This window comes from Morone saxatilis, unplaced genomic scaffold (assembly GCF_004916995.1).
Source record: "Morone saxatilis isolate NCDOM2014 unplaced genomic scaffold, NCSU_SB_2.0 Contig15, whole genome shotgun sequence".
In the NCBI taxonomy this organism is placed as follows: Eukaryota; Metazoa; Chordata; class Actinopteri; family Moronidae; genus Morone; species Morone saxatilis.
In genome coordinates, this window is record NW_023339707.1 from 22,279,301 (window position 1) to 22,305,356 (window position 26,056).

Here is a 26,056-nt window from a genome sequence, read left to right on the forward strand (position 1 = left end):
GACAATGTATGTGAACTACGAGACAGGACAGACAGACAGCGGACAGATGGACAGACCTGCAGCTCCTCAATACGTCTCTGTAACACATCGAGACTGTTGCTTTTAAACTGATGGAAACCGTGAGAGGGAATGGCCTGAGCAAACGTCAGAACAGGGTGGGATCAAAAAAAAAGGGGGGAGGAGACAAACAGAAGGGAGGGAAAAATAAAGGTAAATGGTCAAAATGCTGAAACAGTCATAAAAACTGACACAGTATGATGAAATACCACCGGCACCCGACACACCTTGAAGTACAAGATAGAGATATGGAACAGCAGAAAAATAAATACAGTTTTCATCAATCCGTGTTAAAGTCATCAGTCAGGCACACCAGGAGGTGTCTCACCTGTGGGGGGATTTGTCCTCCGTTTTTCAGCCAGGTGAGCTTCGGGGTGGGTGATCCTGTTGCTCGGCAGTATAACCTCAAGGTGTCACCTTCATGGACTCCAATATTTTGGGGACTGACTTGGACTTGGGGCTGAGTGCCTAGGCCACTTGGGTTAGACTCTGACCAAAAAAAATGCATTGTGATCATTTAAACACAAAATATAACCACCCCAACTTCTTGACCTCAACAGTTCAATTTTCACCAATTTAGTTGTTAACTTATTGTTTTACTTTTGTGATGTTGTTTACTGGCTAAAATGTAGTCTTGCAACAGTGCAAATATAAAATAATCCTAAAAGGAGATTAACTGGCTCACTGTGCCGCTAAAGCTAATTAACCTAATTTTATGTCTGTATATGTTTTAGATAAATAGAAAACACTCTTATACCCTTTTTCATAACTTAAGGGGACATTGCATTGACTTGCAAGAACTCCCTGAAGACTTAACCCAACCTACCTAACCTTACCCATAATCACTACATTCCTAACCAAAAACCTTGTCCTAACTTAACCTACCCCCGAACCATGTCTTAACCAAATAATTGAAGTGTGTAAACAGGTTCGCACACACATAAACACAAAACATACTTTGGACAAAGAGGGAAACCCGTGCTGTGTGCTCCCCATGAGTGTTAAGGGCTTTGCAGGTGTACTCTCCCTCATCAGCTGGGTCTACTGCTGAGAAGGTCAGTATGCCACCTCGTATCACAGCTCTGGGACTCAATCTGTTCCCTGGACCTCCTGTAACAATCACAAAGTTACACCTTGTCACTGAGACCTGTAGGGTGAATTGCTGGTTAAAATCTGGGACTTTGTACTGGACTGAATTTCTCCAAATCATACAACAGAAATAGAGAAACAGGCCTTTCCATTGACATTACTATGGAAATATATAGCTACAAGGCCTGCACTAAACATTTAAAAGGTTGCGGTCTAAGTGGTCATACCGATCCATTCAATGGCAGGGGTTGGGTTGCCAGTGACTGTGCAGCGAAACTCTGCCCGCTGGCCCTGCTGGACATTCAGCACTGAAGGAGTGATGGTGGCCACAGGCTGGGCCCCCTCTGCAGCTACAGAAGGAGACACATCAGTTAAACACAGCTCAAAATGGAGAGAGTGAGACTTCCCAGAGGCAAATGGGGAAATAAAGCTATAATGCAGATTCGTATGGTAGTAAAGTATAATATGAAACCTTGTCAGGAGTTTACATCGGCAGCTTGGTCATTATATTAAGCTGTGGGAATGCTTTTGATTACAACGAATTGATCGGACTGAGAAAGAGAGAGAGTGATGGCTGCTGTCTGTGCCCCCACCCTCACCCTTGGCAGTCTAGATCCTCAGAGCAGACGAAGCAGATGAGATGTGGCAGGCAGACCTTGGCATGGCCTCTGGGCATATTGCAGTCTGTGCCAGTTTGGCTGGCTGCTAGACTTTCTATTCAATCCTGTATGATTCCAGGGTGGGCAATAGAATGGCCCCATTCAGTAGGGAGGGAGGAGTATGAGGCTATCTAAGCAGGCTGAAAACCCCTAGGACTGTTGTAGCTTGGGCCGAGCTTTGACTCTCTGGCCTAAGTGACACCAATAATCCTACAATATGATCTATGGTAGAATCAGTGCATCGGGAGATGAAACTTAAAGGGCTGATTCACCCAGATTAAGAAAAAAACATAATTTCTCAATTCACTGCCTCCAGTGATATCTCTCCAAAAGGATAGTTTTGGTTTCATCTGTCCAGGTATCTGTTTGCTAGCACCACAATACAATGGAGGTGGATGCAATTTCATTTGTGCTGCCGAAAAGAGAAAAACTATGTTTAAAGATCCAGTTTGTAGGATTTAGTGGCATCTAGCGATGCCGTTGCAGATTGCAACTTCCTCGTTTGACCCTCCCCTTCCAAGTGTGTAGGAGAAACATGTAAAAAATGTGAACACCCCTATCTAGAGCCAGTGTTTGGCGTGTCACATCTGGGCTAAATATAAAACTGATTCCTATATTTAGATGATTGTTTAATAATGAAAATATATGAATATTATATTCCATTTCTGCCAGTAGAGCCTCTGGCCCTTTAAAAAAGACTAAGAGTCTACAGCTATGCTAGCTGCTCTGTGAGGTTGTATTGCACAGCGCCATTTGCTAATGAAAATGCGACGATGATGACTTGTGGTAGATGTAATGTTTAATATGTACACTGTCTTAGTTTACTGTGTTGGCATGCTAACATTAGCTAATTAGTACTAAACAAAGTACAGCTAAGGCTAATGGGAATGTCTTCATTTTAGGTAGTATCAGTCACCAAAGTTACAACTCAGATATCTCTACATTTGGAAAGATAAAACTAAAACTATCATCATGGCTAGATGCCACTATAGATAAGGAAGGAAAATGTGTTTTCTTTTCCTTGGATGTATGAAATCTTTAACTCCCTTATGACATATGCAATATATTTTGACTTCCATCTAATAATATCACGTTAACTGCGTTATTTAAAGCACCCTTCCATCTGTTTGATGCACTGAAACTAGGCATCTCACACTGGACACAGGTCTGCTACCCACATTCAGCTATGATGTAATGAGATTGTGATGGGATGTATTAAGCACAGTATGATGTTTGAAGCCCAGATGACAGCTACTTCTCAGTACAGCATGTTTCCTGAGGAGAAAAAGTGTGAAGAGGAAAAAAAGAGAAAGGGACATCTCTTGTCTCTGAATGTGGAGACACAGTCATCCAGAAAATATGTGAGCCTGTAGCTACTGATTATGTAATAACTAACAGACTAAATCATTGGCAAGATATAATAAAAACGGCAATTAAACCTGCTTATGTAATACAGCAAGTTGCTGGATAGTTTAATTCCATTAATCTAAAGTGATTTTTTTTGTTATATAGATTTTTTCATATCAAATTAATGGTTTTTTATGTTTTTGTCAAATTTAGAGGGACATTTTCCGACATTATACAATAGTTATTATATATATAAGTGCATTTAAAAAATATAAATCTATTTTTACAGTGAGGCCAGTAGTTACCATATAACACTGACTGTGATCTTTTTTAATAATGGAAACTTGAGGACTCAACATTCATGAGGAGTTGCCCATAAGAATGAACATGCACTTTTTCCTGCAGTGATGGACCCCAATGAACCCAGAGAGCCAGGTAGGAGCCAGTAATGCTCATGTACAATCCAACCATCGACTCTTAACAAAGATAGGACTTTAAAACTTAGATATAGTGAGAATAAATATCCATCTTTAGATCTAAATTCAACTAAAGATGCTTACAAACAGCATGTAAGACAGCACAGATGCTCAGGGCTGTCATGTGTGAGAGTGGGTGTAGACAGTCTCTGCAGCTGCTGCTTGGTTGATTGTACATGGGCGCTACCAGGCCACCAGTATATCCATGCTGCGGAAGATGAGTGCATGCATGACATAGAGAGGGAGAGGCGGGTCCCTCCAGGGAGCCCGGCACAGAGGAAACCATGCCCATGCGGACTTACGCTTTCTGTGTCCTTCAAACATTTCATAGGCTGTGTAAAACATCTGAGTCTGTGAGGCCTCTGGAGTTGTGGGAGGAAGGGAGGGGAGGGAGGGAGGGGACAGGTAAACTGACAGGTCAGGTTTCAGGGTAAGAGCAGTTTACCTCCCATCTCCCCGGAGACACATTCTCCAAATGTGGGCCGCCGTGATGTTGTCCAATTGATTCCGAAAAGCAGCACACACGTTATTAAAAAAAAATTAAACTGGCACCAACTTTTTTTAAAAATTCCATTTCAGCTCATGATTCATTTCCCTGCTTACTTCATGATTTTTGTTTATCCTGTTAGTTGGTGCCATTTAATTCATAGTTATGTACATTCAACTTTCACACTTACCTTTGTTAGAATGACCATTGTAACAGTTCATGCTTATCTCACACAGTATCAATCAAACAAAGAACAACAATACTCCAAAATGCTTCTTATGCTGTGAATTCAAAATCGAGATACACACACACACCTACACACACACACACACACACACACACAGTCGCAGATCATGAAAACTGTGCAGGAGCACAAGGAGGGATGAAGTTATGCAGAGTAGCCACACATGAGACATGCAGGTTAGTAGCGAGAAGCAGTTTTAAACATTGCAACACTAGTTTCATTTCAGCTGTTAAAAAGCTGACATACAGCTTGTGGTAATCCTGAACTGACCTAGATAATGTGTAAATGAGCCCCGTACATGAATTAGCAAATCACTCTGATCAATTGTCGTTATTTTAATCAATTTTCTCTCTTTCACAAAATATTTTCACAGTTAAGATAAATACATTACAATGTGACATGTGTACATTACATCAGTTAGGTATTCTTTAAAAAAGAAATGTTTAATGTTTTAAAATCTTTACAGAAGCACCTTTGGGTATATTTGCAATCATATAGCCTTTGAGTCATGAATGAACAAATAAAAAAAATGCAGCCATTGTAAAGTAGTTAAGACCAAATGTTTAAAAAAGAAAAGGTGTTAAATGTGACCTGTGATTCTTGAGGTGTAAGATGTCCTCATAGATATATAAAAAATATTTTCTTATAAAAACACTTGAAATTGCCTAAATGTAAACACACATCATGCAAGGTAATTGCATTCACATGGCCAATTCCTTTGAAAAAAGAAAAGAAATTCTAACATTTCTGATATATTTGATTTCATGGAAACATTTCAGGATATCATATTTCAGTCAATCAAAAAAAGAATGTGCCAACAACATTGATATGATGTAAATAATAAGACCATAATATACAATTGTAGATGATTATTGACAAAATTAGGATTAAAAAAACATTTTTTTCCCCTTTTTCTTCTGCATTTCAAGTCATATCTCGAATACTTTACCAACTAAATTTGACAAGTAACAACTGATACAAACAAAACCAAATTTACTTTTACTAAAGGAATAGAGGAGTGATATTACAGCAGTATAACAGCAAGTTAAGAAAGTGGATCCAACCATAGGTTTAACCAACTGCATGGCTAATAGCACCGTTTTGTTCATTGATCAGGATGATGTAGTAACGCAGACAGTAATTTCAGGAAGGAATACTTTATGGAGTAGAACAAACAAAGCCGGGGTAGTGGGGTTCTTCCTACTTCTCCCCTCTTCCAGATACACTGAAGTCCTCTTTGAATGTCAGTCGCAGAGTCACTAAGCACCAATCGTGACATCCACATTCCTCCTCATCATTATAAACTACAGCTCAGGCAGGAAGGGGCCCCAGGAGCGCAAAGTTAAAGACACCAGAATTTAGCAGAATTTAAACCAGCGACTCTACCAGTGATCGAGAAGCAACCAAACCACCACCGATTAATTCAACCCATGTGAAAACAAAATAAAAAAGAAGAAAGAATAAAAGACCTGCAGTAGCTTCAGTAGAGCGTTGGTGGAAAGCATTACCCGCAAATCACTGATCGAAAAGAGAGCTCATTTGGCCTAAGTGTAGTGAATGTGTCATGAATTTGAGTGCCCATTAGTTAAATCTAAATCTGCTTTATTGACCCTATATGTTATCTTTATACCCTATAGTTTTAGTTTTAACCAAACCCACAAGCTGTATTTCTTCATAGTAAGTCCAGAAAAAAACACTGATCAGACATATACAAGACAGCAAGTAAAAAAAAAAGGCAGTAAGAAGAGCTGGATTGGCAATATGAGTAAGACATGGCTTATATGTTGGTATTTGACAGCAGAGGGCAAAAGCATTGGGAGTTAGAATTGCAAGCTTATTATGCTGTTAACCCAGAGCTGAGTGTTTATAGTGCATGATGAGAAATGCAGTAAAACAGAGAAGCATGCACCACTGCAAGCTGGAGGGGGACTCAAGTTTAGGGAGGAGGGAAACTACAGGAGCCAGAGCTGGTGGGGTAGCAGGAGGTGATGGGTAACGGAATGCGGTGCCGAGGATCACGAACCTGGCACGTAGAGGATGGCATTGCCCTCGTCCATGGCAAACATGTTGGAGCCTGTGCAAACATAGACTCCTGCATCCTCGGGCTGGACGTTCTGAATTGTCAGAATGCCGTTGAAGTCCATGGCCCGGTTGGGCAGCTTCCCGTTACCCATACGGGTCCACACCAGGGTGTAGGCTGGGGACTGTGGGGGCGATGAGCAGAAAAAGATGCATAAATCACAACATGCACGCAGTCTCAAACATGGGAAAAAATGTTCTTGTTGTTTGGCTGCTTACAGCAAAATGTTTTTTTTATTAAAAAATAATAAAGTAAAACAACAATGATCATCCATTAGTGTTACCTTGCTCTTTGCAGTACAGATGAAGCTGACAGTAGACCCCACCCTGACAGTCTGGGCTTTGGGCTCCTCAACTGTCACCTCAATGGGTTTGGATTGACCTGGTGAAATGCAGAGACCAGTTTATACTTATGCTCATAAATATAGATATAGTATTTCAAATTACAAAGTAAAAGCAAACTGACCAACACTTATAGGAGAGCCTGTAAAAAAAATCAAAAATTCTAATGAGTTTTTATGTTGGGATAACACTAGTAAAAAAATCTAACTATTTCAATTCACTATAAAAACTATATTAACCTTATTAAAACTTAAGGTCACGTCTAATTCGTCGGTTAATGTCTTTTTGCTAGCTCTATTATGCATATATACTCCCAGCACCTTCAAAACTCCAAATAACAAGAATGCGCCACACACAACAGTCAGCTAAATTAAAGAATGAGGTCTTACATAATCCATGCATAAGCAAACCCATGTGTTGAACCACGGATGGTCTCTATTTAGTGTGCTGCAATAAGCTGCATGAGAGAAAAGCCTATTTGCTAACAGTGAGCCCATACACACTTGTGACAACAATTTCAGCACGGCTCCTGTTGGTGCTTCGTTGGTCTCGGCAGGTACAAACGTAGACGCCGGCATCACTCGGCTGGACGTTGGGGAAGTACAGCTCTGCTCCTGCACGCACAGATGAGCAACAGGTGTCGTATTCACACATTACATGTCATTCTATGTATATGAATTATATGCAGTTTGTTCAGATCAGTTAAGTCAGAACTTTTAAAACTGTATTTCAAACTAAAAGAAAGAGAAATTTTCTTTCCATGCCACATTAGTCGTGGTCATGTTGTTGAAGTGTGCGATATACCTTGTCTGCGTCTGTCAGCACTGCCGGAGATGGGTCGTCCATCCTCTCTGGACCAGTAGAAATAGTGTGGAGGATTGCCGGACACCTGACACCGGAGAGTGACAGGGCCACCCTGAGATGCCAGGACCCTCTCTGGATAAACCTTCACCACCAGGGAGGCTGCAGCTGCAAGGTGCAAAGGTCATAGCAAACTCATCAGGAATACTCTGAGAATAACATAACTAATGGCATCAGAGTGGTAGAGAGCTCAGACAGTAAAGTTATGCTTCTTATTTCTCAAAATAGACACACAAATTCCGCACATTTATTTCATGAGGCAGGTGCGTAGGAGTGGAATGAGTATCTAAAAGTAGAAAAGATAAATTTGTCTGAGGAAGGTCTAGTACCGAAACGTTAGAAATAAATGTTTTCTACTGCAGTTTAGACAGTATTTAGACAGTTACAACTTTTCTACACTGTCTCACAAAGCAAAGCTGGACACCATTTAATGGTGACTTGTGTTTTTAGCTAACCTGGTCAAGGGGTAAGTGTAAAGGAATAGTTAGACATTTTGGGAACTATTCCTATTCCCTTTCTTCCCGAGAGTTAGATTAGAAGATTTACACTGCCTTATCTTTCTGTTAAATATGTAGCTACGGCTACCGTTGAGGGTTGACTTGAGCATGAAGATTGGAAATGGGGTGAAACAACTAAACTGGCTGTATCAAAAGGTAACAAAATACGACTACCAGCACCTCTAAAGCTCAGAAATTAACACATAATATCTTATTTGTTTAATCCATACAAAACCAAGGTATAAACATTACAAGTTGTGGTTTACTGGGGCTTATGTGCTGGAATATTTCTTAGGTGCAATGACTTCCTGGAGTCTCTGCTGCTTGACTGGCAACCTCACTGTAATGTAAAGACTGCGGTTGCCAGGTTGCATCCCTGGATTTGCTGCTTGTCTTCATTAAACTGTATTGTTATTTTGCTGTGAGGGATGTTTGTTTGTGGTGTTTTCTGCCTTGGATAGTTCTTTGTGTACCTGTAATAAGCCTGCCTTTTACAGAACCATGTATCCTGCAAAATCATGCCAAACTTAATGAATCGTATCAGGATAAGTCACAGGTTACTGCAACTGATCTAAACATGAGTGTGAAGTCACAATTAATTAAGTTCTTAGTCTCATTTGTAAAATACCCTCGTGGCAGGTTCATTTTCAGCAGCACTGGGCTACAGTAAATATTTGAAGCACACACGGCACAGGCATTTTATTTTCTCTTGGGAACACAAGCACAATCTTGACATTTTTCATATTTTCTATCATGAACATGGGCACTATTTGTAAAGCAAAATGTAGCCTTACCATCGTATGGACGACACTTCTCTCTTTCCTGTGGGTTGCCAACATATCCAGGAGCACAACTAATGAAGGTAAAAACAGACACAGAAACAAGACTTAACCACAGAGTTAAGTCAATAACAATGTTTCATCCAGCTCAGGTTTTGATTAAAATTCTTGTCATGGCACTTGTGAACTAATGAAAATTGCAGTTTCGCCTATGGTGACACTAGGTTCAATTTATTAAAAGGAACTGCTTGGAATAATTTTAGTAATCACTTCAACCCACATCAAGAGAACACGTTGGGTTTTCTTACCGTTCACAGTACTGGCCAGTGTACCCAGGCTGACAGGCAGTACACTGGTAGCCTCCATTTCCAAGGCTCTCGCAGGTGGGGGAGAACCTTTTACAAGAGGGACACACACAGACAAGAAGGTAAATTCTGGTGCAGAGACGTGGTTTACTATCAACCGAACCTTACAAAATCTATATAATACAATTTCATGTGTTTCAGAAGTTTCCGAGACACAACTATAAATGTTTTGAGAGTATAGCAAAGGAATCCAAATATGACGCTTGATTAAAAAACTGTGGATTTGCACTGAAAGCAACTGCCTGGAACAGTCCCATTTTACTGAAAGATTTCTTCAATATACTGAAGCTTTTTAGTGAGGATACAAAATCAGATGATTTTAGTAGGAAACAGAATGTACAATATTTCATGTTGGCAGGATACAGATACAGAAATGAATAAAATTCCATGATTTACAAGACAGCAGAATTTGCTGTAAACAAGATCAAGTGAGCCAGACACAGAGTTGTCTTGAGCTATAAATGGAGGTGGAATGTGAATGTCTTGGTATCTGTGCCAGTACTCACTGGTTGTCTGGGTCAGTGTGAGGGCAGGCGCAGGGCTGGCAGTCCTCTGGAGTGCCAACAGTGGGGTCACCAAAGAAGCCAGGAGCACACTGCTCACAGAGCTCCCCTTGAGTGTTATGCAGGCAACTCTGAAAGGAGAAACGTATTGTGTTTAGAGCTCTGTCCATCTCATCAGGGTGCTATACAAGATCAATGTCAGTCTAGTGCTTCATACCGTGCAGATGCCAGTCTCAGGGTGGCAGGAGTCAGAGTGGCCATTGCATTCACAGAGCTCACAGTGGCCCAGGTATAAACCTCCTCCAGTGCGAGTATATCCAGGTGCACAGTCCTTAAAGAGACATTGTGATTTAGAAAATGATACATAGATTATAATGAAGCACAATGGGCCTGCAATGCTTCCAGTGAAGTCAACAATGACAAGAATTTTGCAAAATTCAAAATGAATAATTACCTGGCAAGAGAGCCCCTGGTATCCAGGTGGGCAGCGGCACTGCTCCACCTCGAGGGCCTGAGCCAAGCCACTGTAGTTAGGCACAGCAACTTCCATGTTGATATCAAAGATGCTGGAGGACCGCATCTCCGTGGAGTAAGATGCTCGAATCAGGATGTCGTCAAGGTCAGCCAAAACCATCATCAGGTGCTCTCTGGTGGCGGGCATATCATCAGGACGACGCCAGTTTTCCTGAGAAACCAAATGAAAGCTTTTTGTTGGATTAAGTGTATTTTGCAATACAAACATTAAGTTATCATTATTTTTTATTTATTCCTTCAGCAAAATCATTGTTTTGCTTGCCTTTCTCTAAGAAGGCCACTTCAAAAGACCAGATGCTTGTTGATACACTTTCTGTTCAGCCATGCTGTTACTCACCTCTCTGAAGACAACCTCAAACTGCTGAGTCTCTCTGCTGCCCTGCTGTCTCCTCTTCCAGGGCTGACGAGCTACCAGAGTGACGTCATTACCCTGCAAGAACAACACTGACAGATGAGTAAATGCTACAAATGCATGTAACCACGGGAGACAACAGTGATTCATGCATGAGGGCATACTCACAATAATCTGGATGTCACCATCGTCAAGTAGTGTTCCTCTTGGACCAGCCACATAGGAGATGGTGTATTTAAGCTTACCGCCGTAGGAACCCACCTAAAACATGGTTAGCAAGGAAGAGGCTTTAGATCTTTTGCCAGGTCAAACAGCGGTGCAATTCCCAGGATGAAACAGAAACATTAAACGTAGCAAACATCAATGCCAGATGGCTACTTAGAGCAACACAGTGTGTGCAGTTGCATCAAATCTGATGCATATGTGAGGGTGACCATGTTAACAGGATTTAGTTTATTTGTCATGGAGGGTACCACTCAGCCTGTGAAACAGTTGTATAATGTCTTCTGTGACTCAAAAGGAAGCTTTCTAAAGCCTAAAAAGCACACATTGAGTGGGGTTATCTGAGCTTGGGTTCAGGCTTGGACATAAAGCATGGGTTACAAACTGGGGGTGTGGGGTTTGAATGAAGTGGGCATTTAGAATGCAGGGGGGTTCTCATTCAAAATGCTATCCAGCTGAATTATGGGAATTGTAAGACACAAGGTTTTTGGAGCTTGATCCATGCTAGAGATAGTCCCCCAAATTCGTGCTAAATACTATTAAATAATACCACATAACTGGAGAAGCCCTTTAATGACACAGAATACAATAATAAGACTTCTGGTGTTTGTAATTTGAGCTTTTTTTGGATTAAACGTTACACCATAGACAGCCAAGCAGGTGAAACCCAAGAGTTGTAAGGACTATTTGTAGTTTCTATATCTAATTGTAACAGATGAAGTGTGTGGAACAAAAAAACTTGTCATGATAACATGGCACAAGCCTCTCTTACTACAGAAGAGGAATGTAGAAAGTCAATAGGACACTTGAAGGGAGGGCTTGGACAAAGTTAAGAGGGCACAGGGAGTGTGGGCATGGGAGGACCTGGATGGAAGGGAGGATAAGGATTGAAGGACAGTGGGGAGGATGGGGGATACTAAAGGTGCTGTTTTTTCTGTGAGCTCGAAGGGTTGACCAGAAGTCAGGAGGGGACATCACCCCAAAGTTTTCACAGTTACCTTATCCCCTGTGAACTGCGCTGGGAGCTGCCAGTAGAGCAGATCATCCTGGTGCAAGCTGAAACCTTTGTAGACCAGAGTGTACTGAGAGGCAGGGGAGGAAGGAGAGGCATAAGAAAATAAGCCACAGATGAAGAGAGAGGCAGCGAAACTAAATCATAAGCAAGCAGAGAAGCAGTACAAGCAGGCAAGCATGGCGAAGAGTAAAGCCCTACAGGAATCTCGGGACAAATGTGTGACATGCAGCTAAACTCTTTTAACTACATGTTCTCTCGTACTAGTGCTATTAAAGGCTCCGCTGACAGTTTGATAACAGCACAGAAGTTGCACAGTGCTTTGTCTGACAACTAAAACAACAACTTCCACTGTCAATAATGAAAAAATGACAGCTTAAGATGTGCCTCACTAAGAGGCTGTTTTAAACCACACAACAGTTTAATGACAGACTATTGTAAAACCAGTGTTTCTCTCAAAGTGGACAATTACAGTGACAGCACTGAGTGGGAGCTATTTGCCTAACAAAGGGAAATACCACCCAGTCAAGCATTGGAACTATGTGAATTATCCACTTGTTGGTAACTATAAACTAAATATATTCTGCATTATTTAGTAGATCATAATTTAAATCTGTCAGGTTCTGTTACGAGTTTCTGGACTACACATTAACTGCCCTGGACAAACTGAGAACAGTTGTTTGTTAATTAACTTTTAAAGCTAAAGTCAAAGACAGCACTAGAGTTTCCTAAAAGGACAAAAAATGCCAGTCAGTCATGCCACTGTCTACCTTGCTGCTTGCCCCAGAAGCACTAGAAGAAGTCTTGCTCAGTGTGTTCTTGCTCTGTTGATCCACAGCAGGGCCAGACCCCAAAGAGAAATACCAGAAGTCACAAATATGGCCAGGAAAAAACAAAAAGGCTCGTAAACCTCTTGAAATCTCTGACCGAATGTACCTGCAGATGAGGAGCGTAGCCTGGGGAAAAGGGTTGGGGTCTGGTTGGTCTAACTGAAGAGGAGATACCGGACGGAGGAGAAGGGGGGCTCAGGTTACGCAAACCAGACCAGTGAGAGGAGGAGGAAGAAGTTGGGACCCGAGAAGAACGAGAAGAAGAAGAGGACGAGAAAGAGGAGGAGGATTTGGAGGAGGAGGGAAAGAATGGAGGGGGACCAGCTTGTCCATTAGAGAAGTTAGAAAGGAGCGCCCAGACCTCATCATCCATCTGTCTGACACCACCCTGGGGAGCCGGAAAAGTGCGGTACCGCAGATACAAAGATACGTCACCACAGGAACAGTCAAAATGACGGAGGCAGGGTTTAGAATTTAGTTCTTTCACAATGTACATTGATGTACATCACTGTCAGAAGGTGAACATGCTGAATCATGCGTTTTAGTCTATGATAATTGGATGTGCTGTAAAACAAGGCTCTGGTGAATTGCTCTCACATCCAACAGTCTGATAAAACACCTAAATCAACCACGGTAGAAACTTTCCTGTGACTTTGCGTAACAACTCAGACCTCTTTGTGATTCACACACATGCAATCGCACACGCAGTCTGACAACATGCTCCGACCTTCATCAAACCGAGGTGATTCTCCATGCTGCTACATCTATGAACCGTGGGGATTTATTTCCATAGATGTCCACAAACTCTCAGTGTGTTAGCTTATAACGACAGTGTGCATGGATTATTCTCATTACGACGTGTGAGTCTTGCCTTCACTGCAACGTTCATACCAAATACCTGGCTAGCTCTTTTTGATCTGTGGGTGTCTTTACGTCCAGAGGCCATTAGGGTCCAAATGGAAGCATCCTTCCTTAGCTGCTCCTTTGGCAAATGCGAGTCACTCTATTGTTGTGGATAAAGCAAGCTCTTTGATCACTTTCCTTATCATAGAACTGATGGTATTATGGCTGTGTTATGGCTGTGTTATTCAAGCAAAGTTAAGCTGTATGAAGCTCTTAAATGGACCATTAATGATCAATCCATTTCCGAAGGTCATGTGATGCAGAGCAGAAAGCAATTTCTGTTTGCAATATGCACTACGATGGCCACTTTCAGCTGCAAACTGCATACACTGCTGTAAAATGCCATGCTTCTAATAAATAATTCAGTAAACATCAATCAACATCACACATAATGTGTATCCATAATATATGAATATGCGCCACATACAAATTACAATATATGGCATCCAGTATGTCACACAATGCAACATCAACAGTTATTTCAAACATGCCAAACAATACTGTACTCCAAACAAAACCTACAGTCACAACATTACAACTTGACTGACATTACTGTACCTGCTCTGCTCGTTTCACACGAGCAAAATAAGAATCTTTCTATAGAGAGTGGAGGAGTAAACACAAAAAATGGACAGCTATGTTATGTAAGTAAAAACTGGGGCCATTCAATCTGTGCACATTATTTTCCCCTGTGAACACAGACTCAAGAAGATGAAAAGAAAATGTAGCATTGGCAGCAAAGAAGTTGCACACAGACTGAAAAGGCAGTCTGAAAAGAAGTTTGCTTGAAAAGAAAGATTGGCTGAGGTTTGAAGTAAGACAAAGCAGCAAAATGGAGACAGCCACAGAATAAGAGTGGTCTACGGTTTCTGATGAGTGCTGCTCAGCCCCTTATATACATCATTAAGGGGTTCATGGTCTTGCTTGAGCTACTTCCACTGATTTAGCCGCTCTATGTGTTCTTTGATACTGACCTTGTCTCCCTGGTAAACCCCTGGAAGCTGCCAGTAATGAGGCTCCTGTCCCAGGTAGTCAAAGTTGCTGTAGGACAGCTGAGTGCCTTCGGTGGAAACCTCCACAGTGAAACCAGTGGAGATGCGGTTGGTGCGTTGACGGTTCACCAGAGCGAATCCTTGGAAGTTCCCTGGAGAAAAGACTGAGGACACCTGCAAGAGCACATTTGAAATGTCATCAAGCTCAAGTAGAAGATACAGTAAAACACTAATTTAACAATATGGCTCACAAGTGAATTAATCTCATGTAGCCCCCATGTTAAAATGCCCAACTTCAAAGCAGAAATAAACACGTTCACAGCCTGGTTCAAAAAACAGTTTGGTCTCTATAGCTAATTTCCTCATCCGTGACAGTACAAGGGGGCTTGTAAGGCTTAAAGTTATGCATAATTAAGGGCGTGACCACTTTGAGTACCAGGTGGGTTCTGTCACAGGTGGCTAGTTTCAGCAACCAGGCTTCATTTGGCCTGCCTCAGCTCCACCCACGCTTCATGTCTTTGCCAATTGGATTAGCCAGGAGCTGGGGGCACTGCCAAGATGGTGACAACCAGAGCTGACCACACTGAACCTCAAAACAGATTTTCAGAAACCTGTGGGTGATGTCACAGAGACTTCAAGTTCAAGAGTCAGAACCTGGAAGTGACTGTAGTGCTAGAAAGATGATGTAATAACTACTTCCAAAAGGTGTACTTGCATTTATTAGACTGACCTCTAACAATGTGCGGACTGTTATAATGATTGACTTATCATTTCTATGGTCTACAGCTTGGTGATGGCAATACCATAATGATGCTAGTGTTGCCAGACGTTTAGCAAGTGACTATCCACTAATGTAAAGAGTGTTATAATTCTCACTTCTCACTTCATTTCTTAATGCAGGCTGAAGCAACAGTGTTTTGCTTGCCAACACATTAAGCTGTTTTTTTTATTTGCATGTGTAAGGCTTACTCTAATTGTGACTTTTATATGGGCCGTTATTGACTTCATGTTCTTCACCCATATGTTTTGTGGAAGTTTTTGGAGAGACAAGGAGTCAGAAGTGACCCTGATATTCACTTAGCAGGAGAGAGTGGGTGCTCAGAAATAATTGCCTACATGGGGCGATATCTGCCAATCTCTGGCCAACCCCACTGATGGATGTGATTTTACTGGCTTAGAACCACTTAAGGCTGGTGTGATGAGGGCGGATTTAGACTTTTCTGAATTTATACCACACATCTTTTCTCTCTGAAGTAAATGTTTAACTCACTTGCTGATATAATCTTCACTACTGCATACTAGATGCTTTATCCAGTTTGGTTGTTCAGAGGTTTAAACAGTATGAGCCATTGCACTGTTGTTGTCATGTACTCCTTAAAGGCCTTACCAGGTCTCTGTAGTAGGTAGAGCTGGAGCACTGCTGAGTGACGCCCATACAGAAACAGGACAGGCAGCCATCCTTGTTTTCTGAGCTGAGATGGAAGGTTGCAGACTTACAGCTGGAGCAAGATGGGCCTTCAACGTTCATCTGCAACACAGTATTAAGGATGAGATACAAGGCAATCAATCCATTCTACTCTGCAAAATGCAAGTGTCTTTGTTTGATCACCTTGCAGCGGCACACACCACCATTGCAGCCTTCACTTCCTCTTTGGTCACAGTTATAGCAGTTACCTGTAATAGGACAAAAGAGAAGATTTATATTGCTAGCCGTTCTCTATTTAATGACACTGTTGAATCCAGATTAATGACATGAAGGGAATCTTTGTAACTTTTAATAACATAATAGTATGAAGATGGAACAATATCTGTCATGTTCCTGAATCAAACTAAAGTATGTACCATTGACTTCATTGCTGCCAACACTACATCTCTGTCCAAGCAGTGGGTTGCCAGTGTATCCTGCGGCACATCTGAAATAAAAATACACAATGTTTTTGAGTAAATATTTCCAGTCAAGGAGGATACAAGTTTTAACCCCAAACCACAATGAGGCAGGAAGCTGGGAAGTCTGCAAGAGGTGATACATTTGATAAATCGTGTCCTTCTGGGAGTCTTCTTGACCCAAGGCAGACATCAACCATGAACAAAGGACTGAGTCATCCAAACAAAGAACATACAAACTATTCTGTTATTCCATCTAGCAAGTTCTTGACCTAAAAATCAGTCACCAAGCTTTTGCACTGAATACAAACAGTTTTCCCAGAAAAAAAGATAATGAAATATTGCTTGCACGGAAGATGGAGGAAGCACAGCCGCTGCTAAAACACTCAACATGTCTCAAATGTTGATTCCATCTCTCACATGAGCGTAATACAGCTGAAACTAAGGAACACCTTTGCACAGGAACAGACATGTTAACATTAACAGAGAATCAGGAAAATATTACCATAAAATAGAAGCTTTACAAATACATAACTGTTATGAGGAAAGGCAGAAGTGAGTTGATATACTGAGATGCAGAAGAAGATGCTAAGTTGCTAAAGAGTAAAGTTATTTCTGATATTGTGATATAGCAAAGCAATATGCCTTCAGCCCAAGCAAACAACGCCACTGCCACCAGAGCAAAGGCTAATCCAACCACAGATCTGTGCAGGTTGCCCTAAGGACAGCTGCTGTCAGTCTTACCTCACCTGTCCTCTGGCAGGTCCGCAGGTCAACAGCCAACAAGAGGACTTCCATACTATGAACTTGCTTTGGAAAACCCTATTCAAACTAACTTCTGAGATGTACAGTATTTCTAAAGTGTAGTTAACTCAGTCATTCCAGCCAATGTTGTTTGGGAAATAGAAAATACATAAAAAAAATGACCATGTGAAAACGATAAAGATTTACTAACTAAAGGCTATTAAGAAAGGACATACAGCTCATGATAAACACAACATGAAAAACAATGTGGTTTCATATCACATTAAAATTAAACTAAACAATCTCACAAACAATTTGGACTTCTTTTCTAAAATCATATAGATCTTGGTTTGGGTCTGTGTATCCTAACATCTCTCTAAATGCTGATGAAATGACAGATCTTTGGTGATAGTCCAAATATGGCTAGTGGAAATACTGAGCAGTAATCATCCAATGCTTTGGTCTTACATTGCCATGTAATTGTCTATGGATATTCATGGTCCCCACAAGATAAATCCAGTTGTTTTCAGGTGCATCTGACCTTTCTTCTACTGCCACCATTGGACCCAAATATTAACAGCTACATAGGTAATATCAAAATTGAATGCACCATTTGCAGTAAAATTTCATGTTCCACTTTCCATGCACTTTCTGGTTGCATAACACTCATGTCAAATGATGTACATCTGAAATAGTATATTGGACTTGGATGAATTTTAATTAAATCTACTGTGGGCATGTTTTTTTAAGCCCTATTTCCTCTGGTGAACCCATGACCCTTTGTCTGCAGCCACCATCAGTCCATAATGTCAACTTTTCACAAAGATACCTCACAACCTAACTGGCAGAATGCCATGAAATTTGCTGAGCATTCATGCTCCTTAATCTATTAGAGTGTACAGCCATGTTAGCAGCTATCTGATGCTGTTGTTAGACACAGCTGCAATTTGTGCTAAATGCTAATTCTTATATAAAGCAGGTATAATTTTTACCATGTTTACAATATTAGTTTAGCGTGTTAGCTAATGGGACTGTCCAAGCCATAAATCAAAGTATTGAACAAATTAAAAAAAATTTTACTTGCTGGTGGTGCTTAAATAAGTTAGGGAATCACCAAGATCATTACAATTCTCCTCTGGGAACCATAAATGTCTGTAACAATTTTCATGGCAATCCATCAGTCTGAACCTAGATGGGGGACCTACAGATTGACACTGACATAACAAGATTTTTTCTCTTTCAAACTTTTCATATTGATGCATATAACTATTATTATTGCAACATGTAGCAGGGTTTTGGATTGTTAGTCTTGTTTATAATGTGCTGATTCTTCATCCATACAATTTAACATTTCAACTAATCTTCTTAAGACAATATAAAAATAAAACCCAAAATGTAGAACATGTTAGGGCTCTTTGAAAACATTCAGCACAAAAAGCATACACTGCAAATAACACATCACTTTCTCCTTAAAATCATGGAGATGTAATGTTTCAGGACACCAACACATATCATTGAAAATACTATTAGAAACATACCCATATGAATGCAAGAAGCAAGGATGAGCAAGAAACGTTTGGGGGTGATGCTTGTAAAACTTGAGGTAGTCTGGCCATAACATAATGGACAAAATGTATACACATAAGAGGTACCACTGCTAAGCTATCTCTTCATAGCAGGATTTTGTGCAATAGTTTCTAATTATAATAACATACACCTTAAAAGCCATTAGTATCAAAGTCATAGCACCACATCATGATGGCATTAACATTTGGAAAGCCCCTCTAAAATAACACAGTGTCATTAAATCAGTCCCTTCATAAACTTCCATTGACATGGTTGCAGTAGCAGATATAAATATCAGGATCAGAGACAAGACATAAACAAGGGAAAAAAATACAATAATGAAACAACACATAATTCCCTAGTCATCAGGGATAATTTTGATAGGAATGGCCAGCCTTCCCAAGACAACATGAAGAGAACCCTCTTGATTCTTTTTCTGCTTTGCAGTCTTGCGATTTCCATTTAACAGCTGCAGTAGTTCCAAAACACCAGAATGACGGTTTGTCTTCTTTTTCTGATGTTTTTTTTTGGTAACTTTCTTTACAGTGGTAGCCTTGGTTTTAGGGGGAGTTGATTTCCTTTTTACTGTTGTGTTAGACTTCTTCGCAGTAGAAGTCTTGGTAGGTTTTGTGGTTGTAACTGTTTTCTTCGTGGAATTCTTTGTTTTGTGAGACACTATCTTATATGTGTTCTGTTCAGTCTTTAACTCATTTTGGTTAGAGTTACCCTTGTGTGGCTTTGACGATTTCTTTGAATCACTTTCTGAAGACCTTACACCCTCCTGAACCTTTCGTGGAACTGGTGCATCTGATCTAAATGCCTTGTTGCGTCCATTGTTTTTGATGGGTAATGCAGAACCCTTTTTATTAGCCTGATCGGGCTTTGAAGGTTTTGATTTGTGAGACGGTGGCTCCAGTTGAAATTTTGTGATTGTTGCTTCTTTTTTAACTTGCTGTGGTTTTGTTTTGCTTGGCTGTGAAACATGTTTAGCTGTCACAGTGGCCTTTTTAACATCCGGCCTTTTTGTTCTAGGCTTTACTGTAGCTTGCGATTTAGATTTTGAAGTAGTCCTATATTTGCTCTGGGTGGTCTTCAACTTGATCGTTGACCTTGTTGAGACTTGACCTTTGGAGGACCTAGTGACTGATCGGAGCTTGTTTTTTACTGATGAAGTGGTGGCTGCTGATTTTAGTTTTTTCTCTGTCTGTGGAGCAGAAGTAGGTTTGTTCGCGGGGAGGCCTGGGGTAGGTATGCTTTTGGGCACTGTGGCTCTACTGGTGAATGGTGTTTTAGTAGGTATAATTCTGACTGGAGGCTGAGGTGTTGAGTACATTGGGAGTGCAAGGACTGTGGAGAGTGAAGGCAGAGCCCTCTTTTCTTGGGGCGAATGGGAAGTGTGTCTAGCACGTTTCATCTTGTTCATCTCCTGAGCCAGGGCAGTAAAGCCGTCAATCAGGATCTCCAGCCTTCCCTCCAGTCTGCTCAGACGGGCATCCATGTCTGTGTAGCTCTTCTCCAGCTCGCTAACCTTCTTGCTCTTCTCCCCAGCCAACTGGATAGCGATGAGTTCCTTCAGCTGAGAGCTAAAATGTCTCTGCTGGTCCTCCATACTGTGAATGCTCTCCTTCATATCAAGCGTGTTTCTTTCTAGCATGCTCAGGCGCTGGTTGAAGGTGTTCATGTGAATTCTGAGCAGGTGCTGGAAGCTGGAATGTCTGCTCTCTGGGCTGGGTGTAAAACGTGGTCGGTGTCTGGTTGCTGATCTGTTGGGGGCGATTGAAACAATACCCACCCCAGCTGCTGTAGTGGAACGGGTAGTGCGACGGTGAGCTGCAGTAGAAAGTAAAGTCCTAGTAGTAATGAGGATTGTTTCTGCAGTGGTAGGCCACTGGTAGTCAATGTCATCATCATCATCTCCACTGCCATACTGTACTATCTCTTTCTCCCAGCTGAAATTGAATACTGCTTCAGCTCCACATCCCACAGGTAGAAGGCCTTCTATCGGCTTCTCCAAGAAGGGATCCCCACAACTGTCTGCAGACGGCCTCTCTTCTCTTAAGGTCAAAACAGTAGAATCAGGCATGATGCAGGCAGAGACGTTCAAACAATGAACTATTTGTATATTTCGTCTTACACCCAAGTCACCTCGTCATCTTTGCCCTCGGAGCGGCAAAGATTGATTAGCCAGACAGGTGTCCTCATAAATGTTACATCTACATTTATGCTGTAGAGACCCAGAAAATACATTTGGTCTGTGCACAAACAGAGATCACACGAGCCAACACCTTTAAATTTCACTACCAGCGAAGCGCAAAGCTGAAGCAGAAAGCCACCTCTGAGAAGGCTTTTGGCGGTAAAGCAAAGGACAGAAGAAAGCAAAAGTATGATCTAAAGCCAACTAAACTTAACGTTTCCACAGGACATACAGCACATTTATGTCTCTTTGGCAAATTTATTTTCCAGGAACAATAAAATCTGGGTGATGACATTCTCAGTACCACCAAAGGCCCCTTATCCTATAACAAAGATACATTATTCTACCACAGCAGAAATTACCTCACATTTTGCAAATCAATAAATCCAAGAAAACAATATCTACCAACAGATCAGGAAAAACAGAAAACAGTCCTAAACTTGACAGGTACATCAGAATGGGTGGCACCAGTTTGCATCTCCCATCCCTCAACTGCCACCACTCTATCACAACTGCCGGGAAATACACAAGATAGATGCGAACCACAAACATGCTTATATCCCTTTTCTGTGAATGAAACCACTTGGTGCTACTGCCATCCCCTGCTAACTTTGCTGCCGGCCCGGCCAGTAACCCCAATCACTGAGCAGTGTCCAGAGGACCATGAGAGGAAGAAAGAAGAAAAGGAAACGCAGAAACAGAAGGAGGTGGGCTTACCTTTCGCAGCGTCGGCCAGTGTATCCAGGGGGACAGTTGTCACAGGTCGGCTGACCATCAGACTCCAGATAACAGGTCGGGGAGAATCTGTGGCAACAGAGGGTCATCAGGATGCTCATTTTGGCAGTACTCATATACAGTTTGATCTCTGGGCATTTAAATAGAGTGGTTTATAAGCTAGTGCACAGCACACAGTTTACTTTGCCTCGTCTAGCATTAAGCAACAACAATAGTATACAGTCTATACTTGACTTAATAAAACTGACACAAGTTGAAAAGACTTTAAGACATGAACTCACTGGTTGCTGGAAGCAGTTCCAGGACAGGGGCAGGGTTGGCAGGCCTGAGCACCTCCCGTTACAGGGTTTCCATAGAAACCAGGCTGACAGCGCTCACACCTTGGCCCGGCGGTGTTATGGAGACATTGCTTTTGGTCAGAACATACACAAATAAGGAAGGTGAGATCCATGGAACAGTTGAATATACAGTACTTGCAAGTGACAGTGTGTTTCCACATGTTGGGATTTGCCAAGAAACCATTAGTGCATTCCAATGCATGAGATCAAAGCAGGTTCAACGTTGTCAAAGAATTGAGAGAGAAGAAGAAGAGAATAAAACTTACCAGACACCTGCCAGTCTCCGAGTCACAACTGCTGGCGTGACCATTGCAATCGCACCTCTCACAAGTGCCAAGGTAAAGGCCAGAGCTGGTCCGAGTGTAACCCTCATCACACTCCTGTAACAACATGGAAAAACACCTCAGGTGAGAGACAAGTGATGACGAAGAGGAAGTGTCTTTGTTCCACTGCAGCAGGGAGCCCGACTGCAATTATAAAGACTGTAATGGAAAAGTCTACACTGTGTTATTCTTAACAAGATTAGGCATATCTGTGCCTTACACTCCTCTTTTTTAAACTAAAGCTAAATTAAATGTATCTAGAGCATGAAACTTTATTTTTGACCTTGGTAATAGTAGAGAGAAAAAAGATTCTTACCTCCAAGTACACTTTCTAACTTTTTTCTTAGCTTTTAACATAATCTCTTAGTCTTCATCAGCAAATAGAGTTTGCTCAAATGTCATGGAGATAGCTCAGTTGTGATCCTACCATACTGATAACAAATAAGCCATCGCCACGACAACTGTGCATGCTCCATCTGGTGATGGAGCTCCAAATACGCTATGTGGACCTTAAACTGAGTTTATTTTTTTTTAAATAAAACTACTTCTCCCAAATCTGCATGTGTACCTGGCAAGAGGGTCCTCTGTATCCCTGAGGGCAGGCGCACTCTTCCACCTCCAGAGCACGTTCATTACCAGTGGACTGGGGAACAGCAATGTCCATCTTGATGTCTGAGATACTATTCAACACAAAAAACAAACACAAATGAACAATATTCTTTATATTTACCATTAAGTGCAACCATCTTGGATTACTTTTAAGGTGTATGAATGAGCGGTACATTTTCACCATACCTGCTCTCAACCATGTTGTCTGCATAACTAGCCCTGATCATGAAGACAGTGACGTCAGCCAGAGCCATCAGCAGGTGCTCGCGAGTACACGGCTGCCCATCAGCACGACGCCATGCAGACTGTCAGCCAGAGGGATGGAGAATGGAGAAAACAGAAAAGTTAGTCAACTAACATTGTGTGAGGATTCAGATTTAGCTGAGCGATACTTTCCTATGAACAGTGAAACACACCTCTCTGAAGGTCACAGTGACAGTTTGTGGGACACGTGGGAGAGGCTTGGTTTGAGAGTAGTGTTCCAGGAAGATGCCATTGCCCTGGAGAACCACATCTGGCTGACCGTCAATCACCAGCGAGCGCTGAAACGGTTCAAAGCGTACTGTGTAGCGGAGCTCCCCGCCATAGGCCGTCACCTGGTAGGAACATGGTGAAAAGAGAAGCTCATCTCAACACAAGTGAATAGTGGAAAGGTATTTCACCCCTATGATACTGTGGGGGAAGTCACAAGACACCCATGTTGGGCTTGACTGTGAATTCAAGCCAGAGGTTCAAAGGAAGCTCGCTGTGTGGATAAGTGCAGCCTTTTCACTTGACAACATGTTAAGGCATGAGTGAGTGGGACAAAAAGGGCAGAGAAATCCATTTTGACAAACACTTCAGTTTTTTTCCCTCTCCTCTCCCCTTGCCTGCTCTGTACTTGTTGTTTCTCTCACCTTATCTCCTCTGAAGCTTTCAGGCAGGACCCAGTAGTAGATGTCTTTAGGGACACTGGAGAAGGAGCGGTAGACAACTTCAGAGGAGCCCCTCTGGGAGATGCCTTCAGAGATAGTTTTAGTGTTGGCTCCGTTGGAGAGGGAGAAGAGCTGCCCGTTCACCCCTCCTCGCACCTGGTAAACAGAAACAGTTGTCTGAATGAGATGAACTGAGATTTATGTGCTTGCACTTGAGCACAATCAATGTTTGCACATTGCTTTTCAGCATTTAGCATCTGAAAGGATTTGCTGATACAGCATGACTGCACAAACACTGAGTCAAACCTTGATACCAAAAATATTCTGCCCTCCCTTTACCATTAGTAGCTTGGCAACGTACCTGATCTCTGTTCCAAGTGGAACTGGCGCATTGTTTGGTGACACCCATACAGAAACAACGTAGACAGCCCTCAGGATTGGCCTCTGATAGGTGGAAGAACCCGGGCTTACACTCGTCACACAGAGTGCCTACCACGTTGTTCTGCACATACACACAGAAACAAACACATGCACATATGTAATCCATCTGCCTGTCAAGCACATGTCTTTCATCGAAGTAAAAACAAACAGTAAGACACGCCAGCCTCACAAACCACAAATGAACAACAGATTTCACAATAAATTATCATAATATAATCGTTTCATTTCAGTTAGCAATCTGCCATATTGCATGTATACCTTGCAGCTGCATGGCCTGCTGTTGGAGCTGATAACTCCTCTGTTATCACACTTGGAGTTTTCTGCAGGGAGAGAGCAGTAGAAAGAAGATGACATGTGGGGAGGAAAGTGCACCTGGGAGTGTTCCAGCCATTCTGCATACCTGAGCTATGATCACATACTACAGCCTACTGTGACACCAGGGGGAAAGCTATGGTAATCATTACACAGGGTTAAGACCTCCTCGTAGTCATATCACTGGATGACTGAAGAGTACAACAGATAAAACATTCCAGGTACAGTTTCTGTCGATTTCATGCCTTGAAATGAGAATTTCAAAAATGTTGTTAAAGGTATACTCACGGTTAGGAACACACTTTCCATTAGGCAGAAGGGGATTACCCTGGTAACCAGGGGCACACCTGAAATACAACAAAAATGTAAGAAATGTGTTTGACTTATTTACCACATGCAGGTGTTATAGCTCTGTTGATTCTGCTTGTTACAATAAATCTTCATTCATCAAAATTGACCTCTACAGACTTTTTTTCTGTGCACTCTGGAAGTAGGTTGTGCAGGAAATCCCTAGTCTACTATTTCTCATAAACCACATAACTGCCATCTCCAAACTATTTGAACTGTAACTCAAAGGCACAGTTAACAATATCAGTTTCCTCACTTTTCACAGCGTCTTCCTGTGTAGCCGGGCCTGCAGGCGTCGCATGTTGGTTGTTGGTCAACATCCAGGAAGCAGGTGTCAGAAAACCTACAAAGTCCATTGAAAAAGAAAAGCAGTGGTTAAATGAGTAGCACACTGAATGAATAAACCAGCACTCAAGTATCTGAATGAGCTCAGCTTTTTGAAATAAAAAACTGACCGAAAAATTCATTCATTCTTTCATCTCACTGATGCCTTGTGTGTGGTATGTGGGTGAGTACTGTATGTGTGTGTTGTGACGACCCTCTCCGCCCTGAGACAACCATTTGGTTTTGGTGTGATGGTTTAATAGTGTTGCTACACTTACAACATAGCACTCACACACTTCTACACTCATACACTCACTTACACCACTGCTCTCACTGATTTCACATACTACAGTTCAGTTTAAGTCTTAAATCTTTGCCTAAATAAATAATGTTGCTAATTGGCTTGGTTGTGTGCGGCCATTTTGTGACTGTGTGTGTGTGACTGATGGATCTGTGACCTTACCGCCGTGTGGTCTCATAGTATGGGCAGGGGCAAGGCTTGCAGTCATCGGGGCGACCTCTGCTCGGGTCACCAAAGTAGCCTGACCGACACTTGTCACACTGAGGGCCCTCTGTGTTGTGCTGGCAGCTCTGCGGCAGGGAGAACACACTGGTCATTCTCTTACATTCCACTCAAAATAGTTTAAGAGGAATAGTTGCAATACCTCTCGATGTCTGTACTCTAAATATGAAG

The 26,056-nt window shown here is 41.8% G+C and overlaps 1 protein-coding gene across 12 annotated transcripts in view; it reads right to left on the reverse strand.

Moving 5' to 3' along the window:
* The window catches only part of hspg2 (heparan sulfate proteoglycan 2), an 89,870-nt gene that overhangs the window by 18,705 nt on the left and 45,109 nt on the right, over positions 1-26,056 (reverse strand). For 8 of the 12 annotated variants that reach the window (XM_035656374.1, XM_035656380.1, XM_035656376.1 and 5 more), the window contains 36 exons: positions 25,826-25,953; positions 25,295-25,381; positions 24,979-25,037; positions 24,637-24,698; positions 24,299-24,439; positions 23,920-24,093; positions 23,440-23,619; positions 23,210-23,328; positions 22,983-23,094; positions 22,358-22,471; positions 22,035-22,162; positions 21,736-21,822; positions 16,473-16,543; positions 16,240-16,304; positions 16,018-16,158; positions 14,613-14,804; positions 14,197-14,235; positions 12,842-13,123; positions 12,676-12,729; positions 11,892-11,975; positions 10,840-10,932; positions 10,657-10,749; positions 10,240-10,470; positions 10,003-10,116; positions 9,789-9,916; positions 9,226-9,312; positions 8,933-8,991; positions 7,585-7,749; positions 7,284-7,394; positions 6,723-6,820; positions 6,383-6,563; positions 3,931-3,990; positions 1,374-1,496; positions 1,015-1,167; positions 386-546; positions 57-134 (listed from right to left, as the gene is read on the reverse strand). In XM_035656374.1, the coding sequence (XP_035512267.1) occupies positions 57-134; positions 386-546; positions 1,015-1,167; positions 1,374-1,496; positions 3,931-3,990; positions 6,383-6,563; positions 6,723-6,820; positions 7,284-7,394; positions 7,585-7,749; positions 8,933-8,991; positions 9,226-9,312; positions 9,789-9,916; positions 10,003-10,116; positions 10,240-10,470; positions 10,657-10,749; positions 10,840-10,932; positions 11,892-11,975; positions 12,676-12,729; positions 12,842-13,123; positions 14,197-14,235; positions 14,613-14,804; positions 16,018-16,158; positions 16,240-16,304; positions 16,473-16,543; positions 21,736-21,822; positions 22,035-22,162; positions 22,358-22,471; positions 22,983-23,094; positions 23,210-23,328; positions 23,440-23,619; positions 23,920-24,093; positions 24,299-24,439; positions 24,637-24,698; positions 24,979-25,037; positions 25,295-25,381; positions 25,826-25,953 (4,254 nt within the window). The remainder of the gene's footprint in view (positions 1-56; positions 135-385; positions 547-1,014; positions 1,168-1,373; positions 1,497-3,930; positions 3,991-6,382; positions 6,564-6,722; positions 6,821-7,283; positions 7,395-7,584; positions 7,750-8,932; positions 8,992-9,225; positions 9,313-9,788; positions 9,917-10,002; positions 10,117-10,239; positions 10,471-10,656; positions 10,750-10,839; positions 10,933-11,891; positions 11,976-12,675; positions 12,730-12,841; positions 13,124-14,196; positions 14,236-14,612; positions 14,805-16,017; positions 16,159-16,239; positions 16,305-16,472; positions 16,544-21,735; positions 21,823-22,034; positions 22,163-22,357; positions 22,472-22,982; positions 23,095-23,209; positions 23,329-23,439; positions 23,620-23,919; positions 24,094-24,298; positions 24,440-24,636; positions 24,699-24,978; positions 25,038-25,294; positions 25,382-25,825; positions 25,954-26,056) is intronic. The other 4 variants (XM_035656383.1, XM_035656384.1, XM_035656381.1 and 1 more) reach the window with 3 other exon arrangements.